General features: G+C 52.4%; 9 protein-coding genes across 9 annotated transcripts; 5 read left to right on the top strand and 4 right to left on the bottom strand.

Annotated features, from left to right (window-relative positions):
* Positions 1–113: 113 nt before the first annotated feature.
* On the bottom strand, positions 114–715 carry COCMIDRAFT_91557 (uncharacterized protein; the record flags this gene model as incomplete). The annotated part of the gene is made up of 2 exons (XM_007688406.1): positions 114–292; positions 358–715. The coding sequence occupies 2 exons, from the start codon at positions 713–715 to the stop codon at positions 114–116; spliced, it is 537 nt and encodes a 178-aa protein (XP_007686596.1).
* Positions 716–1048: 333 nt separating this feature from the next.
* On the top strand, positions 1049–2246 carry COCMIDRAFT_91501 (uncharacterized protein; the record flags this gene model as incomplete). Its single annotated transcript, XM_007688407.1, has 4 exons — positions 1049–1178; positions 1239–1801; positions 1857–1953; positions 2011–2246. 4 exons carry the CDS (start codon positions 1049–1051, stop codon positions 2244–2246), a joined length of 1026 nt encoding a protein of 341 aa, XP_007686597.1.
* A 647-nt stretch (positions 2247–2893) lies between these two features.
* Positions 2894–3505, bottom strand: COCMIDRAFT_68893 (uncharacterized protein; the record flags this gene model as incomplete). Its single annotated transcript, XM_007688408.2, has 1 exon — positions 2894–3505. A coding segment is annotated over one exon (612 nt), but the record flags the coding sequence as incomplete, so codon positions are not given.
* A 511-nt stretch (positions 3506–4016) lies between these two features.
* On the top strand, positions 4017–6140 carry COCMIDRAFT_91482 (uncharacterized protein; the record flags this gene model as incomplete). The annotated part of the gene is made up of 3 exons (XM_007688409.1): positions 4017–4793; positions 4841–5601; positions 5774–6140. 3 exons carry the CDS (start codon positions 4017–4019, stop codon positions 6138–6140), a joined length of 1905 nt encoding a protein of 634 aa, XP_007686599.1.
* Positions 6141–7159: 1019 nt separating this feature from the next.
* Positions 7160–9244, top strand: COCMIDRAFT_91631 (uncharacterized protein; the record flags this gene model as incomplete). Its single annotated transcript, XM_007688410.1, has 6 exons — positions 7160–7416; positions 7478–7695; positions 7762–7943; positions 8003–8216; positions 8264–8516; positions 8566–9244. The coding sequence occupies 6 exons, from the start codon at positions 7160–7162 to the stop codon at positions 9242–9244; spliced, it is 1803 nt and encodes a 600-aa protein (XP_007686600.1).
* A 726-nt stretch (positions 9245–9970) lies between these two features.
* Positions 9971–11433, top strand: COCMIDRAFT_25135 (uncharacterized protein; the record flags this gene model as incomplete). The annotated part of the gene is made up of 2 exons (XM_007688356.1): positions 9971–10625; positions 10688–11433. The coding sequence occupies 2 exons, from the start codon at positions 9971–9973 to the stop codon at positions 11431–11433; spliced, it is 1401 nt and encodes a 466-aa protein (XP_007686546.1).
* Positions 11434–11638: 205 nt separating this feature from the next.
* On the bottom strand, positions 11639–13810 carry COCMIDRAFT_35525 (uncharacterized protein; the record flags this gene model as incomplete). Its single annotated transcript, XM_007688372.1, has 1 exon — positions 11639–13810. The coding sequence occupies one exon, from the start codon at positions 13808–13810 to the stop codon at positions 11639–11641; it is 2172 nt and encodes a 723-aa protein (XP_007686562.1).
* Positions 13811–14122: 312 nt separating this feature from the next.
* On the bottom strand, positions 14123–15384 carry COCMIDRAFT_91583 (uncharacterized protein; the record flags this gene model as incomplete). Its single annotated transcript, XM_007688411.1, has 2 exons — positions 14123–14862; positions 14919–15384. 2 exons carry the CDS (start codon positions 15382–15384, stop codon positions 14123–14125), a joined length of 1206 nt encoding a protein of 401 aa, XP_007686601.1.
* A 535-nt stretch (positions 15385–15919) lies between these two features.
* On the top strand, positions 15920–16527 carry COCMIDRAFT_91533 (uncharacterized protein; the record flags this gene model as incomplete). The annotated part of the gene is made up of 4 exons (XM_007688412.1): positions 15920–16035; positions 16143–16251; positions 16309–16362; positions 16411–16527. 4 exons carry the CDS (start codon positions 15920–15922, stop codon positions 16525–16527), a joined length of 396 nt encoding a protein of 131 aa, XP_007686602.1.
* Between the last annotated feature and the right edge of the window lie 724 nt (positions 16528–17251).

A 17251-nucleotide genomic window follows, 5' to 3' on the forward strand; every position in this document is an offset into this window, starting at 1 on the left:
TACAAGAAATTCTCAATTCCTGTCCGGCGCCGCTTTGCAGGTGGGAAGAATGTCCAACGGAGAGAAAACTGGATGCTGCCATTCCTGCCCCATAATCACTCTCGGTGGTGACATCATCTCCTCCAACCCGTATGCTTCAAGATCTGTTCCTCCTTCTCTTTGCGTGGGTCGGGCAACATGGTGCGCTTTCTCTGTGCCTCGCTTCGTCTCTCGCGTGCCCACTGCTTGGCTTGCTTATCGGTAGGTCGACGAATAGCCCAATTGAGCTGGCCAAAGATGTTGGTTTTGATCGCTAGCATCAATTGTCAGCTGTATGTCTAGACAATACCACCAGAATGTGCTGAGACAGCCACATACCATCTACACAGTATGGGCAGAGAATGTGCAGCCGCTTGACCCTCCCGCACGCTGAGCATCTATTCAGCGATGTGATATCTTTCAGCCCTTTTCCTGCCATGAACCGTTGTCGCTTCTTGCGATACGATGTCTTTTTCTTGGGTACTGCATTGAGGATCCCGTCCCAGATGTCTGCTAATGAGGGTATCTTTGGTAGTGATAGTGAGGGTATTGCGAGTGCGCCGAAAGGTGTATTGAGCGCACCAAAGGGCTGTACGAGGCGTTGCAGAAAAGGCGCATTCAAGATGGGTCGCGTGGAGGCATTGAGGCCCGGCAGAAGGGTCTGCCAGAGCGGGGGGAGTGGGCGAGCAAGGGCCATTTCTCTCGTTGGGCTGCCCGCAATGTTGGCGATGGCGGGCGGTGATGGAGTTGCAAATTGTCGGCGCACGGGTGTCCGAGCGTGCAGGTCGCGCCTTACCGCCCTCCCACTAGCGCGCTTTCGCTTCCTAAGGCCGACCCCTTTCCCGCGCCTGGTGTCTCCGCGAGAAAGTCGCCAGCGCAGCGACCCTGACTATTTACCTCCAGCCAGCGACTCTACCCTTTTCTGTTTTTACCTTGTCTGCCTGCCACAAGGTCTAGCTCACCCATAACATACACTCTCCGCATCTCTTCTTAGCTACATACCCGCCACCCGAGGCCCCCACCGCCCACAATGGCTGCCGCGTACCAGAACCAGTCGCAGCCCATCTTCCCTGACAGCTATGTCGGTTTCGACAGCATCACCAAGCAGATTGAGCGCAAGTCAATCAAGCGGGGCTTCCAGTTCAATGTCATCTGCGTTGGTAAGGACTGCTATCTGAACTGACTGTCTTATGTACACGCCCACTAACCGGCGTAACCAGGCCAGACGGGTCTGGGCAAGTCGACGCTTATTAACACGCTCTTTGCCTCGCACCTGATGGACAGCAAGGGCCGCTTCCAGCCCGACGAGGAGGTCCGCAGCACTACCACCATCCACCCGGTCTCACACATCATCGAGGAAAACGGCGTGCGTCTCCGCCTCAACATCGTCGACACCCCCGGCTACGGCGATCTGATCAACAACGAACGCTGCTGGGACCCCATTGTCAAGTACATCAAGGACCAGCACAGTGCCTACCTCCGCAAGGAGCTCACCGCCCAGCGTGAGAGGTACCTCCAGGACACGCGTATCCACTGCTGCTTGTTCTTCATCCAGCCATCTGGTCACGCCCTGAAGCCCATTGACATTGTTGTCCTTAAGAAGTTGAGCGAGTTTGTCAATGTTGTGCCTGTCATTGCCAAGAGTGATAGCTTGACGCTGGAGGAGCGTGCCGAGTTCAAGCACCGGATAAAGGAGGAGTTCCAGTTCCACAACCTGCGCATGTACCCCTATGACAACGAGGAGGATGATAGTGAGGAAGTCCAGGCAAAGCAGGCTATTAAGGTATGCTGAAATCGAGTTATTGTTTATGATATGGGCAGCAGCTAACATGCAGCAGGAGCTCCTGCCCTTTGCCGTCGTCGGTTCTGAGAGGACTGTTGTTGTTAATGGCAAGAACGTCCGCGGCCGCCAGAACAAGTGGGGTATTATCAATGGTGAGCAACAGCGTACTCATCTTTTTTTTCTCGCGCAAATGAACTGACGCGTCGTAGTCGAGGACGAGAACCACTGCGAATTCGTATACCTCCGCAACTTCCTTACCCGCACCCACTTGCAAGACCTGATCGAGACGACCGCACAAATCCACTACGAATCGTTCCGTGCTAAGCAGCTGCTTGCGCTCAAGGAGAGCAGTGCCCATGGAGGCCACTCCTCGCGCCCCATCTCACCTGCCGCTGATCGCGAGCTTAGCAGGAACAGCCAGCGCATGACCATGAACGGGTACTAGGACTTCCCGCACCATAGTCGCGTCGATAGCAATCCAGGCAGGCATGGCGGCCCTCCCCCGCCACGTATGGATCCACGCTCGGACAGGCACTATTCTATGGATCCGGTCTGAGCTTTGCGTGTCTGAGGGAGCAGTGCGTGAGGAGGGTAGTTTGGAACGTTTTGATACCAGTGCATCATCTAGCACGAAAATGGGGAGGGAGCGAGAGACTTTGCAGCAGACTTCAGATTTGACACCTTTCTCAATATCCTTTTAGTTACGATGGACCTTTTTAACTTCTTTCTGATCTCGTATGTCATAGCACGGTGTAGTGGTTGGGCTGAGACCTGGGTTGTCGCCCAGATTCCTTCTAGGATAGCAAAGTAATTCGAAGCCAACTGGTCTTCACCATTGTTTGTTACAGTGTACAATGGCTTGTGGATGACCTTGTTTCCCGTTTCTCTCTTGCTCTTTCCTCTACCGGCTTCGGATCAGGCCATTGTACATGGATGTTGTGAGACTTGCCGGATAGCGCCATGCAGCGGCTTCGGAGATGCGGCCCCACTGTTTCGTTCTGCCGCTCAATCCTCCTTGCATCTGTGGACGATACCGATACAAAGTGGAGCCTAACCGTTCTCGGTAACACGAGTGTTGGTGTTTGGAAGACTTCACCTCAACAGCTTTGACCCCGCAAAGTCCTCGATACTATCATCGCCCTTGTTTCCGCTGCCTTTCTTTGTTTGCCCTGTAATGCGCACGGGTCCCCCACTCTTTGCTCTGGCGGGTGAACCGTCAGGTGACTTTGACGACGCCACAGTGGTATCTGTTTCGCCAACAATGCGCTCAATCACTTTTGCCTTGGCTCCAGCCCTCTTGAATCGATCGTCAAAGTCGGCAACTGCTTCTTCAGTATTGGCCGTGTCGAAAGTCTCTAGGTCCGTCAAGGAATGCAGAAGCATGACGTTATTCTTTAGCCTTTCGTTCTTTGCAAGCAGTGGTATTCTCTCTTGGCTCTCTTTTTTCTTATCAGCTCCTCCTTCCTCTGACCCTGTAATTTGAACATTGCTTGTGTTCGGCTCAGAGATCAGGCCGGGGAGCCGCGAACCCCATACTACGCTCCTCCCATGCAGCTCGCCAAGAGCGGCAAACTTCTCAAACCCTTTTTCGAGTCCAAAGATTCGGCCTTCGATTCGACCGGCGCGGGCGCCGTCTGAGACGCCGAGGTCGTAGGCCGCAGTGTAGAGAGTATCTTCCAGGGTTAGGAGGGTGTCGAAGGGGTCGTCGGAGACGTTATCTTGAGACGTCGGCTGCTGAGACATTGGATGATGGATCAAAGAATAACTTCGATAGTCTTGTGTGATATCCCTTGGAGCAATGCTATTCTCAATTGTAGACGAAGACAGTACCGGGTTGGCCCTCCAATCTGCTTTCTTAGAGGGCTTACAAATCCAGTAGAATATAGTAATTTGCAGTACTTGGATTTTGCCCCTCAGGTCCACGCCGAGCATAGATCAGATTCAGGGTTCGGTCATTTTTGTGGCGTTGGCGCGGCGGGGTCGGTTCTGGCGGGGCTGCTACAACCACACACATCGGAGCCCGTGGCTGTCGCGTTTGACTCAGAAACTCTATTAGATCACGGCGTGGACGCATACCTTCCGATATACACGTGCTGATCTCGTTTATCCTGTTTCACGATTGATACATATCCCATTTGAAGAGATAGCAGTAAGAATAGACATCTTCTTTTCCAATACACGCTCACACGAACACCCTCAAAGGACGCAACTTCCCATGACCGAGGCACCAAAGAAGATTCTGCCCGTCGAGGGCGAGCGCAATGTGCTCATTACTAGCGCTCTTCCATACGTAAACAATGTTCCGCATTTGGGCAACATTGTCGGATCCGTACTTTCCGCCGACGTCTTCGCCCGTTTCTCACGCGCACGAGGATACAACACACTATACATTTGCGGTACAGACGAGTATGGAACGGCCACAGAGACCAAGGCAATTGAAGAGAAGGTAACTCCCAAGGAGCTTTGCGACAAGTACTATGCGCTTCATAGCGAGGTCTACAAGTGGTTCAACATTTCGTTTGATCACTTCGGACGTACACCTACACAGCAGCAGACTGATATCGCACAAGACATCTTCACAAAGCTGTACAAGAATGGCTATCTCGAGGAGCAAACAACAACACAACCTTACTGTGAAACACACAAGAGCTTTCTTGCTGATCGATTCGTCGAGGGAACATGTCCGCTGTGCGCCTACGATGATGCGCGAGGCGATCAATGCGACAAGTGCGGACATCTCCTTGACCCCTTGGAGCTGAAGAACCCTCGGTGTAAGCTCGATGGCGCAACACCAGTTCCGCGCGAGACCAAGCACGTGTATCTCTGTCTAGATAAGCTACAGCCGCTAGAAGAGGAGTGGTTCAAGAAGGCAAGCAAAGAGGGCAATTGGAGCTCCAATGGTGTTCAAATTACTTCCTCCTGGCTCAAAGAAGGTCTGCGACCACGCGGTATCACGCGAGACTTGAAGTGGGGTACTGCAGTGCCTCTTGAGGTACGACGAATCCTTAAACCTGACCAGAACTCAACTGACCAAATCAGGGCTATGAGGACAAGGTCATGTACGTGTGGTTCGATGCGTGTATAGGCTACGTCTCGATTACAGCAACCTACACAGAGGACTGGAAGCAGTGGTGGCATAACCCCGAGCAAGTCAAGCTCTACCAGTTCATGGGCAAGGACAACGTGCCATTCCACACTGTTGTCTTCCCTTGCTCGCAAATTGGTACCAAGGACAAGTGGACTATGCTCAACACTATCTCAACAACGGAGTATCTGAACTACGAGAAGGGCAAGTTCTCCAAGTCAAGAAACATTGGTGTATTTGGCAACAATGCTAAGGAGACGGGCATCCCATCTGATGTGTGGCGCTACTATCTCCTCTCGCATCGCCCGGAAACTGGAGATACTGAATTCGAATGGGACGGCTTCATTGCGGCAAACAACAACGAACTACTCAAGAACCTTGGCAACTTCATCAATCGCGTCATCAAGTTCGTCAACAACGCAAAGATCTACGATTCGGTTGTGCCTGATTACACCAAGTTTGACGACCCCTATTTTACCGAGCACAAGAAGAAGGTTAACGACTTGCTCAAGACGTACATTGCAGAGCTGGAAGATGTCAAGATCCGTGCTGGTCTTGCTACTGCGTTACACGTCTCAAGCTTGGGTAACTTGCTTCTGCAAGATAACCGCCTAGACAACAAGTTGGCCACTGAGCAGCCAGATCGATGCGCCGCTGTTGTCGGACTTGCGCTAAGCCAGATCCATCTCCTTGCCAGTCTGATTCAACCTTATATGTAAGTGAAATCTCCCTTTTACGCTGTCTGCATGGTCGGAACGGCGATGTCCGGAGTATTCATTGTACACATATCGGCAAGGGTCATTCCGCGTGACACGGAGAGCCCTTGTACACAGCTACACAGAACTATGAAACTGACGCTATTGAACACATGGCTAACTGTGCGACAGGCCTGACACTACTACAGCCATCCTCTCGCAACTGAACGCAGAATTCCTTATCATCCCAGACAACTGGGAGGCACGTTCGCTGCCCGTTGGCCACAAGATCGGTACTGCCGGTTACCTCTTCACCCAAATCAAGCCCGAAAAGGAGCAAGAGTGGCGAGAGCAGTTCGGAGGTGAGGAGGCCCGTAAAGCAAAGGAAGAAAAGGCCAAGAAGGCGGCGGCTAAGAAGGCCGAGAAGGAGCGCAAGAAGGCAAAGAAGGCCGCTGGTGGTGTAGAGGCTGCTGAGAAGGGACAGGATGGGCCTGCAGCGAAGACGGCAGAAGAGGAAGTATCGAGGGGTGTAGAGCAAGTCAGCCTTCAGACGTCTTAGTGTAATTGTCTTGTAAGGGGATCCGAAGGGATGTTCGGCGTTGGCGATAGTACAGGGGTTCTCGGAGCATAGCAGCGGAGTATTGGCATTCAACATCATAAGGGGGTTGTTTACAGTGTTGTATCGAGCCTTTCCGGAGATTACCCTGTGACGATGATATGGGTTCCAAAGGTTTGGGCAGGCGGTCCTTTGTGACATGGTAGCCACGCGCACAGCAGAAGTTTGTGTTAGTAGACTAAACTCGAGCGTCCGAGTAGAAGAAACATGATATGCTATTCCGGCCAATTTCACGATGTCCAAATTCCGTGTTTCTTGTTTGCTATCAAGGCCTCTCTTTCATGTGAGAAGTGGCTAGGGTGAGTGATGGCCAATGGACATACATTGCGCGTTAGATGAGATTATATGGCGGAACTCTCCAAGCAATATCACACTTCAATTGCAACTACAGACTATCATAGATATCAATTGACCTGTATGATGATAAAACTTTTGTCTAATGCTGATTCCTGGCAATGTCCGCTTCCCCATTGGAGTACAGCTACACTGAACGGGCCATCTTGCTGCAGTCTCACCTGTTCCTGACTGACGCATTCACTGAGGCAAGTGGGTCCCAGACGCCCCTTCCCCAGCCGCTCACATGCACAGCGTTTGCCCAAAACCGACGTGACCCCCGCTTAGGCTGTTTATCGCTCACTGTGAGGGGTTAAATTGGGTCTAGCCACTGCGCTTTTACTTCACTTTCATCACCATTGCGCTCGGTTCCCAGCCCTTATATAGCAATCGTTTTCTACCTCAATTTCCTTTCCACCTCACACTCGCTCTTTGACGATCTCTTCAACTACTTGTGGAGTTCATCACACACCAATCACGTCTCATCAATTACAGCTTTTACTCTGAAAGGTAAATATCACCTCACCCCTCTGCTCCAGCTTTTGCTCTCATCCCCCTCCCCCACACCCTTTGCTCCAGCGACTGATTCAGTCGGCTTTAACAGTTGCGTCTTTAGCTTACCAGTCACCATGGCGAGCGGATATGCTCCGCAGATGGAGAAGCTTGCTGGTATGGGTATTGGTGAGCAGCGCGAGTTCGCCCATGGTGATGATACCATTGGCGGCAGCGCAAAACATCCCACCGCGGATAGATATGGCAGCGAAGCTTCGATGGTGACCACCCCCACCGCTAGCAGGATCGATGTAGAGCAGCCCAAGGGCCCCGCTGAGATGGAGGCTGTCACTGTCGTCTGGACCAAGAATTGGTTGATTACTGCATACGCCGCGTAAGTACACTATCTTCCCATCCATTGTCCAATTGGAACACTTACTGAGACTGTGATTTAGTATCATGCTCATCTCGTTCATCAACTCCCTCCAGCAGCAGGCCAACTTCACGTGGAAGCCCTACGTTACTTCGACCTTCGCAAAGCATGGCTTGACTGCCATGACTGACATCGTAGCCAACATTGTCGGAGGTGTCTCGAAGCTGCCATTGGCCAAGTTCATTGATCTCGTCGGTCGCCCTCAGGGATTTCTCATCTGCTTGGTCTGTATCGTTCTTTGTAAGTCTTGCCAGCTTGCTTTCCCTTTCCCTTAATATACTCTGCAGTGGCTTATCATCGATCCAGCGTTGATGCTCATGGCCCAGTGCCAGGACGTTGAGACGTTTTGTGCAGCCCAAGTCATCTACTGGACTGGTATGAACGGTGTTGACTACGTCTTCAACATCTTCATCGCCGATACCTCGCTCATGAAGAACCGCCTCATCTGGATGGCTTTCACAGGGTTTCCTTATGTCGTTAACACATTTGTAAGTACCATGTTTCCATTCACGTAGTTTACTTGCTAACATTGTTTCTTCGCAATTAGACCGGTCCCAAGCTGGGTGAAGTCTTTCTCAAGCACGGCGGCTGGCGCTGGGGTTATGGAACCTTCACCATCTTGACACCAGTCTTCTCGCTAACTTTCTGGGCTGTTTTCTGGTTCATGGGTAGACGGGCGAAGAAGCTGGGCATCCTCAAGCGCGAGAGCACCAACAGGCTTCTGGTGGAGAGCATCAAGTACTGGTGCATCGAGTTTGATGGTGAGTACTCTTGCTGAGAATGTTTTCGCACCGCTAATACCTCTCAGTCGCCGGACTCATCCTTGTATGCGGTGGCTTCTCGCTTCTCCTCCTTCCATTCCCGCTCGCCGCATATCAGAAAGATCGCTTCGCTTCGCCCATGGTCATCTGCATGATTGTCTTCGGAACTCTTCTCATTGCTCTCTTCGTAGTATGGGAGCGTTTTTACGCTACCAAGTCGTTCTTCCCGTTCTACCTTATGAAGAATCGTTCCGTTATCGCGGCCTGCCTGTTGGGTGGAAACTCATGGATTGCCTTCTAGTAGGTTTTCAATATCTATCTCAAAGACAACACTGACTGACTTGACCAGCTCCTACCGGATGATGTACTCGTCTTACCTTCAAGTCGTCTTTCAGCTTTCGGTCGCAAAGGCAGGCTATATCACCAACATCTTCAACATTGTCTCCTGTACCTGGGCCATCGTCGTCAGCTTTGCAATGAAGTACACCGATACATACAAGTGGGGAGCTGTCGTCGCGATTCCTATCCAGATCCTCATGACCGGCCTGTTGATCTATCTCCGTACACCAGGCAGCAACATTGCAGTCCTCATTGTAGTCGAGGTCTTTGGAGCCATGGCAAGCGCAATGCTTTACAATGTTGAGCAAGTCGCCATCATGATTGCTGTACCGCATGAGCAAGTAGCCGTCAGCATTGCGCTCCTCAACGTTATCACTGCAGTCGGCGGTGCCATCGGCCAGTCTATTAGCGCCACGATTTGGGCCCAGATGGTACCTCAGAAGATTGCCGAGTATCTTCCTCACGCTCCTCCCACCGAGATTGCTCGACTCTACGGTGACCTTAACGCTCAGTTGGCATCACCATGGGATAGTCCAGAGCGTCAGGCTGTGGTTCGTGCCTTTGCCGACACCCAGAAGACTATGGTCATCTTCGGAACTTGTGCGCTTGTTCCATGCTTGGTGTGGGTAGCTATGTTGAAGAACTCGCGCATGAGCGAGCACAAGGCTAGGAAGGGTCTCCAGGCTTAAGTAGTGTATCACTGCAACGTCTGGGTCTGCGACGCACGTGTGCGGTACAAAAGTAGACATGTATGGAATGACGCGTCGGAATGGTTAAGGAGCGATATGAATGATGGTACTGTTCGTCCTGTACCACGACTCTTGCTGATCTTCAGTGTATTTATCATATTCGAGTCCAATGAATTGATTTTTTGACATTATCATAATATGCCTGTCCCGAAGCGGATTGTTTGTGAAATTTCATACAATGTAATGAACCAAAATCAAAGAGCAAGGGTACGTTGTTCTCTATGTATAAGATCTAAGCCTTATTCAACACGTAAGCAGCGTAGTCGTGATCGAGGCTCAGCGTTGGATGGTCGAGGGACCGGGAATGATTTTGGAACCAGTGGGACGGCAAACCCCTAACCACTATGACGTCCAATGACCTCCTACCCTGCATCCATGCAACTCAATCCATGCACAATTCTGATCTCCAGTAATACCCGATAGATGCGGCGCCTTGTCTTGTTCTAGTCGGGCAGCACCATGCTCCCTTGAACATCATTGGCGGTGAGGCGCCAACGCATACCAGCCTCGCCAATTCCCTGGGTCAGACGCTTGCATCGGTCCCACCAGCCACCCTCGACGACACACCGCACGCGTACCATGCTTTTCCCATGAATCTGACATGCTTCGTTTTGTTGAATTCTAAGGGACCGTACCAAAGAAAATTCATCTTCTCAGAGTGCCAAAATGCATTTGAATCACCTGCTTTCACTACCGCCGGCTATCATCGCCCTGTGCGCAACCTCGTCTGTTGTCGCCGCCCAAGCCGATTCGCACCAGCAACAATGGCCGCACAATGTACCCAAGCACCTAAAGTACTTTCCTGAGGACGAGGCACATGCGAAGCGCGGGCTGAGGGTTGCGCAGAGGTTGCAACATGAGAAGCCGATTGGAGTCAAGAAGATGAGTCTGGACGAAGGTGAAATGTTTATGCTCGACAATTGGATATTCGCCTCGGAATCTCAGCAACAGTCGCGGAGATCCGACTTGGACAATCTGGGTAACCTCACAGTACAAGCTGCCTCACCTTTACGACCGCTGGCTCAGTCGGGCTGGTTAGCGCGCATGCACATTCGAGATGTGTTGCTTAAACGCCAATTCAAATGTCCCGAGGGAACGAATAGCTGCGAGTCGATTGGGGCGCCAGACGTCTGCTGTGGTACAGGAAGCGATTGCATAAACACTAGTGGTAACTCTGACGCCGGAAATGTTGGATGCTGCCCCAAAGGACAAACTTGCGCCGGAAACGTCAGCTGTGATACTGCAGGCGGATACTCAAGTTGCCCCGGTTCATCAAACGGAGGATGTTGTATGCCTGGATTCAGATGCCAGGGCATAGGATGTAAGTCAAAAAAACACACCACTCACAAGATACCGTGATTGAGTAAATACTAACCTGTACAGGCGTCCTAGAAGCAACATCAACAACCTTCATTCCGCCCTCTTCCACCTCCACCACCGCTGCTCCCCCGGCCCCAACCTCAACAGCAGCCCAAACCTCCACCACGCCCACCCCCTCCAGCACAACCCCCCCACCCGTCACCTCCTCCTCCTCCCGCACCGCATACACCTGCTCAACAGGCTGGTTCTCCTGCCCGGCCTCCCTCGGCGGCGGCTGCTGCCAAACCGGCCGCACCTGCGCAACCGGCGCCTCTTGCATCGGCGACCCCCCCACCACCAGCACTCGCGCCCCAGACGCGCCCATCCGGCCTACAAGCGGCACCACGACCGCCGCCCAAGCCACCAGCGCAGAAGTCTGCCCCCAAGGCTTTTACGTCTGCAGCGCCTACTACCCCTCGGGCTGCTGCCGCGTCGGCCGCGACTGCCAGACCACCGGGTCCTCGTGCGTGCTCCCCACGGGTACGGTCGTAGATACGAATGGGGTTACGGTTGTTGCGCCTACCACGAGCGCGGGGAGTTGTCCTAGTGCGTGGTATAGTTGCGCTGCGAGTGCGGGGGGAAACTGTTGTCCTCAGGGTTATGCGTGTGGGGAGCAGCAGTGTACGGCGACGGCGAGTGGGCAGGCGGGGACGACGGAGAAGGTTGTGCCGAGTAGCAGTAGTAGCCAGGCGAGTTTTGTAGCGGTTGTTCCGATTGCCGTGTCGTTTTTTGTGGCAGGGGCGATTGGGGTTGCGATGGTGGTGTTGTGAGGGTGAGAGTTTGGCATTTTCTTATTTTTTTTATGATGACGAGGACGACGATGAATGATAAAGACGACTATGATTTATATGACGATGAGTATATAGCACAGATTTCTTTTACACATACACACCTAAGACATGATCATTTACATTTCTACAAGAGTTTTGATGCAAGTTGAAAACAAGAAAATGCATGGGGGAGTCTTTGTACTGCCTATAGCTTGTAGCTTCCCGCACCCTTCTTCGCTCCATCCTTGACCTCCTTGCCCTCGACATCCGTAATAACACCCTTGCGTCCGATAATCTGTACGCCGCCCTTCTTCAAGTCACCCAACAACTGCTTCTTCTCACCCCTCTTCTTCTCCTTACCTTCAACCTTCTGCTCCTTGGGCTTATTAAGACCAGCCTTCTTAGCCCTCTCCTTTGCGCGGCGTCGCCTTGATGACTTCTCTTCGCGAGACATTTCTTCGCGGGCAACAGGCATGCCACTCTTTGTGACGATTTCCGCCTTGTTTTGCTCGTCGCCGGGTTTGTAGATTTCTTGGGGCGCGAGCATGCTTGCGCCTGCGACGTCGCCGCCAGCAGTGGGGCGGGCATCTTCCATTTCAATAGCGGGAGCGTCCGTGCGGATTTCGAGGTTTGGTGCTGCTGGTTTGGGCTTGAAGTGTGAAGAGCTGAGAGAATCGAGTTTGGCGGATACGCTTTTCCAGAGGGCGGAGATCTCATCGTGTTCCTTTTTGAGCTTCTCGTCCTTGGCCTCGACGAAGTTGGGGTCTGTCTGGCGTAGGTGCTCTTCTTCGTAGATTTCGGCCAGACCCTTGCCAGATTTGGTGTCATCTATCTCGACGCGACCACGGCGGGGGCCTGTTGCGAGGTCGTCTGGTCTTCGGCGGTGCACCTCGTCAAATTCTCCGGCTAAGATGCGTCGTTTGATGAGTGCCTCAATGTCTTCTGATGTTTCTTGGGTGACTATTGGGACGGGTTTGCCGGCTCTTTCGAACTCGAGATTCTCTTCCAGCAGTGAGTTTAGCGGACGGTCAGCTGCGCGTGCCTCTCCGGATAGCTGCCATTGTCGTTTTGCAACATTGGCTGCTTCTAATTTCCTAATCTCTTCTGCTATCTTGGCCTGTCTGCGTTCGTGTGTAGACCGTCTTGACTTTGGATCTGAAGGATCAACATCCGAAAGATCTCCATCGCTTTCTACATCGTCATCGTCCTCAAATAGATCTCTGTGCACCTTGGCCATAGTGCGCTCCACGTCTTCTTCAATCTCTTCTTCCGGCTCATCCTGCTTCTCCGGGAAGTTATGGGGGTTCGGCCGCCCTCGTTTCTTGCTGTTCTTGTTCTTGTTCTTTCCAGCTTTCTGCGCCGGTGGCGCAAAGAAGTCCTTGTACATGACATTGTTAGCGTTCATGCCAGCGTCAAGGCCGTCCAGATCGCCCTCCTCAAAATCATCTTCGTCGCCGCTGTCACCTTCGGGTGCATTGAGATCTGCGTTGCCAAAGGTTGGTCCACCCTCATCGGATTCATCATCGGACGCGTCTCCTGACGAAGGCTGCGACTTGGTCTTGGCGCCACCGTCTTCCATTGGGTCTGCCTCCCAGTTTATCTCTTCGTCGTCGCTATCCACACCCTCTCCTCTCTGATCTTGCTGTTCTAGGAAGTCGGTCTGCTTGTTGAAATCATCTATGGAGAAGAAGCCATCATTGAGACCATTTGGATCGGGCACATAGGTTTCTGCAGGCTCATCATCGGATCCCTCGTCGGAGAGCACGCCCTCTTCGCCGTCTTCCATTTCTTCATCTTCGTCTTCCGACTCGTCATCTTCTGGTTTCGCATCCTCGTCATCGTCAATACCGTCGTATTCCCAATCCACACCCTCTTCTCCTATGTCCGACTCGGTGTGATATTCCTCTGGCTCTTCAAGATCTTCATCGTCTTCTTCATCAAACTCTGGCACAACGCCATCTTCCTGTTCTGGCAACGAAAGTTCAATTTCCTCTGCTGTCGCCTCAACAATCTTGCGTGTCTGCTCGAACACTTGGTCCACACCGAAGCCGTCCACATGAACCTTCTTCAAGTGCAAGACATTAATGTCGTCGTCATAGCCTCCACCCCGCTTCCGCTTCTTGCGCAACTCTTGTTGTCGTCTCGACTGCGATTCGCTCACGCCAGCAGCGACGGGATCGAGGTACTGTTTCGCAGCGGCCAGGAAAGATGCATTAAGTTGAGAAGTAGGCTGCAAAAAAGCGAGGGGGTTTGTGAGCAGACTTGTGGGAGATGTCGCAGCGGCGGGCTGGAGCTCCATTGGGGGCGGAGGGGCCGAGCCCAGGGAGAGCGTGTGCGAAGAAACAGAGGTATCGGGCGAAAAGGAAGGCTGTGCCATCCTATCGAATTGTCGTGGCGGAATGCGGTTGGGAAGACTCGCAGTGCGAAGGCACTGAAGTTCGCGCGACGGCATTCGAACTTTTTTGGTGGAGAAGGTGGTCATAGCGCACGTTAGCTCGACCACCTATCGCACTTTTGATGCATACTATCACAGACGATGAAAGTACGGTTCATTCGAGAAATTTGTAGTGTCGTGAGGTTTTATCAGATATATTATGTGTTCGTAGTTATAAATGCAGAACCTCAAGCTGGCCATAGCAGCGCCGTGCTGATCATGTGAAATGAGTAACAGAAAATCATCGCTGTACTTCTATCCTTCTATCCTTTCCCCCTCCTTCTTCAGCTTCTGGTGTACACTCTTCAACAATTCAAACGTGAGCATAGTCGTAACCGCTGCAGGGACAGCGCGAACCATATTGGTGCCCATTCCGTTGTAGAAGGCTCTCCAACCCTCTTCTTGGAGGATTACGGTGCATGTTCGAAGTATGCCACGATAGCGAGGTATGTTGATCATACCGTCTGAAGAAGCTGTTCCGGGAGGTCGTGTGTGGAGTTGATCGTGGTGTCCTCCTCGAAACGTAATGTGGTTGTCTGAGTGCTCGGGAAGCGCTCGTTGCTGGGTCTGCAGTCGTGTGCGCAAAACCTCATGTGGGTATGTAGCTGATGTCGCAGTCATTTTGCTGAGTACAGTGGCCAATGCAATTGCAAACCAATGCACCTCCTCGGTCTTTGCGTCTGTTTGGCCCATTTCTAGGCCAGTAAATTTCATCTTCAGGAATTCGTATAGTGGAAACTGGATAGCGACGTGTGTGAGTCCAAGCAGAGCTGGCGTCAGTCCAGAGTAGAAGGATATGAGACCTTCTTTGGCATACATCTTTCGGAAGGCGTCAAATGTGTTTTTGTAATGCCATGGCGGCCGATGTTCATCTGATGCACGAGCGCTGACTTGTGACATTAATCTCGTCTTGACAACCCAAATGGGGTTGGTGACTAGGGTCGAACAGCCACCGGCAACTAATGAAGCAATAGTTCGAGCGAGCCATTTATTCTCTGAAAGTCAAGGCTAGTCAGCAATACAAGTTAAAGAGCTTGGAGTGGCTACTGACCCATCTGAGGATAGAGGAGATTCTTGGTCTGGTCGTATGTGCTCATATAGACTGCCCAGGTCGGAATGTAGCCGAGTAGCATGGGCCCGAGGCCTCTGTACAGGCCGCGGATGCCATCCTCGACCCAGATGATGCGCGCAGTGCCACCGAGGCCTTTGTAAACGGTGCGGGGCGGTCCAGTATACTTTCGTGGGCGAAATGAGCCCTGCGCCTGCAATCGCGTCTTGATGACATCAAGCGGGCAGGTGACGATGCCGGAAGCGACGCCGGCAGAAGCCCCGCACAGCGCATTGACGGAGCCGTCAGGAAGATTTGCAACTTTGACGGCCAGTTTCGCAATGGGCGCACTCCAGGTACTCTGCTTGGTGGGTATCGACATGTCGCGCGGTTGGACAGGCCGGGCGGTTGGCGCATACCGGTCGTGGACTTTCGTCGGGGACGGCGGCTCGGGATCGTGTGTCGACATGGGTGGCACTGCGTGTGCCGATTCATTAGAGCCAGTCTATAGACGTAGTTGAAAAGTGGGTGGGTGCGTACAGGCCGTCGTCCCCTTTGCGGTGCCTCAGTGTGCGGAAACCCCGCAGCACTTGAGTAACACAAGAATTAACGATTGTTCGGCTCCATTGACGAGCGGACCAAGTACGGAGTTGTCTCTGAAGGTGCCAGGTCAGGCGACTGCACCAACTATCGCGGGGCGGTTGTCTGGGGCGTGTGGCGAGAGAGAGGGCGGCCTGGGGCGGTGGTGGTGATAGATGTTGTGGTGGTGCAAAGCTTGGTTCTCGATGCGACGTCAGAGCCAGTGTCAAGCACGAGTGAAGCTGCTTGAGCGGGTGGGGACTGCCCGATGGGTGACTAAGCCCCTGGCCCGCCGGCGGCCAAGCTCAGCCTATTGGCTTTCGTTTCTTTCGCATTACGACCTCACTACCTCCGACTGTCAAAACTGCAATTGACGGCAGCATCACGACTCGACATCCCCGATTCGCCGTCGGACCACCGCAACCATGTCTGCGCCGTCTCTCGCCCCCTACATCATGAAGCGCCCGTGGCTGCAGCGCTGGGTGAAGCCCCTCTCCAACTGGTACTGCAACGCCGCTGGCTATAGGCAGCTTGGCCTGAGGTACGGAGCCCCGATACGAACGCCATCTACCGCCGCGGACAGAAAAAGATTCATATGGCGGCGAAAGCAAGGTGTGGAATAATGGGCTGACGGAAATTGCTATACAGGGCCGATGACCTGCTCCCCGAGGAGAACGACACTGTCCAGACCGCTCTCAAGCGTCTTCGACCCCAGGAGGCTTACGACCGTGTCTTCCGTCTGCGCAGGGCTTTCCAGGTACTTTTAGATGAAAAACACAGGAGGATTGGACATCAAGTGGCTAATAGGTCGCAGCTCTCCATGTCCCACCAGCTTCTGCCCAAGGAGGAGTGGACTAAGCCTGAGGATGTAAGGTTACCACTCTGCATGGATATATCAGACGCTAACCGGCAACAGGACGTTCCATACCTCAGCCCCCTGATCACCGATATCGAGGCCGAGATGGCCGAGCGTGAGGACTTTGAGACCATGATTGTCCAGAAGAGGCAGAAGAACGCCGCCAGTGGTCACTAAATCTGTGGCAACGGGTCTGGTATGACCATTTTCGGGCTGGATGGAGCGAGTTTGGGGTTTGTGCAATAGAGTGTACCATACCAATGTCTTTTGTACAGGAATCATCTCCATTGCATCCGAACCATTGTTCCCTTTTTTAGTTTTTGGCACGTGGGAATGATCAATATGATGCCCACCAATACTCTGGATATATTTTCGGACATGCGACAAAGTGGCCTATGAGAACCCGTCCCGGGAGTAGTGTCATGGTTATGGGGAAATGTTGCGTCGTCTATGTGAAATACATTTCTGCCTATTTTTTTGGTGGCTTCACTTGCACATAGGTACTTTCTATGTATCACAAGCTGTCGGAGTCGACACGACTGTGCAGGTGGCGACTTTTATCGATGCGACGGTGCAAATACGGATCTACGCATCATAGACTACAGCTAAACACACGACCAATATGTTTATCCTCAAATAATCTCAACTCCATTGGAAATCCGGTACAGCAATTCATGGAAAACGCGTATCAGTAGCATTTTGATATTTACGGCCTAAATTCATGCTGATATATCTAGACACAGTTTCAAAGTGCATAGACTGCAAGCACGAGGATATGTCCCCGAGCATCATGTAGAACGAAACAAAACAAAGAGCCTTTTACTGATTGAAGCAAGAAGACGAGATACGACACGTATGATTGTTGCTTCCTTCATGTCCCTACCCACACTCTGTTCATATT

This window comes from Bipolaris oryzae (genome assembly GCF_000523455.1).
Source record: "Bipolaris oryzae ATCC 44560 unplaced genomic scaffold scaffold_41, whole genome shotgun sequence".
Taxonomy (NCBI): domain Eukaryota; kingdom Fungi; phylum Ascomycota; class Dothideomycetes; order Pleosporales; family Pleosporaceae; genus Bipolaris; species Bipolaris oryzae.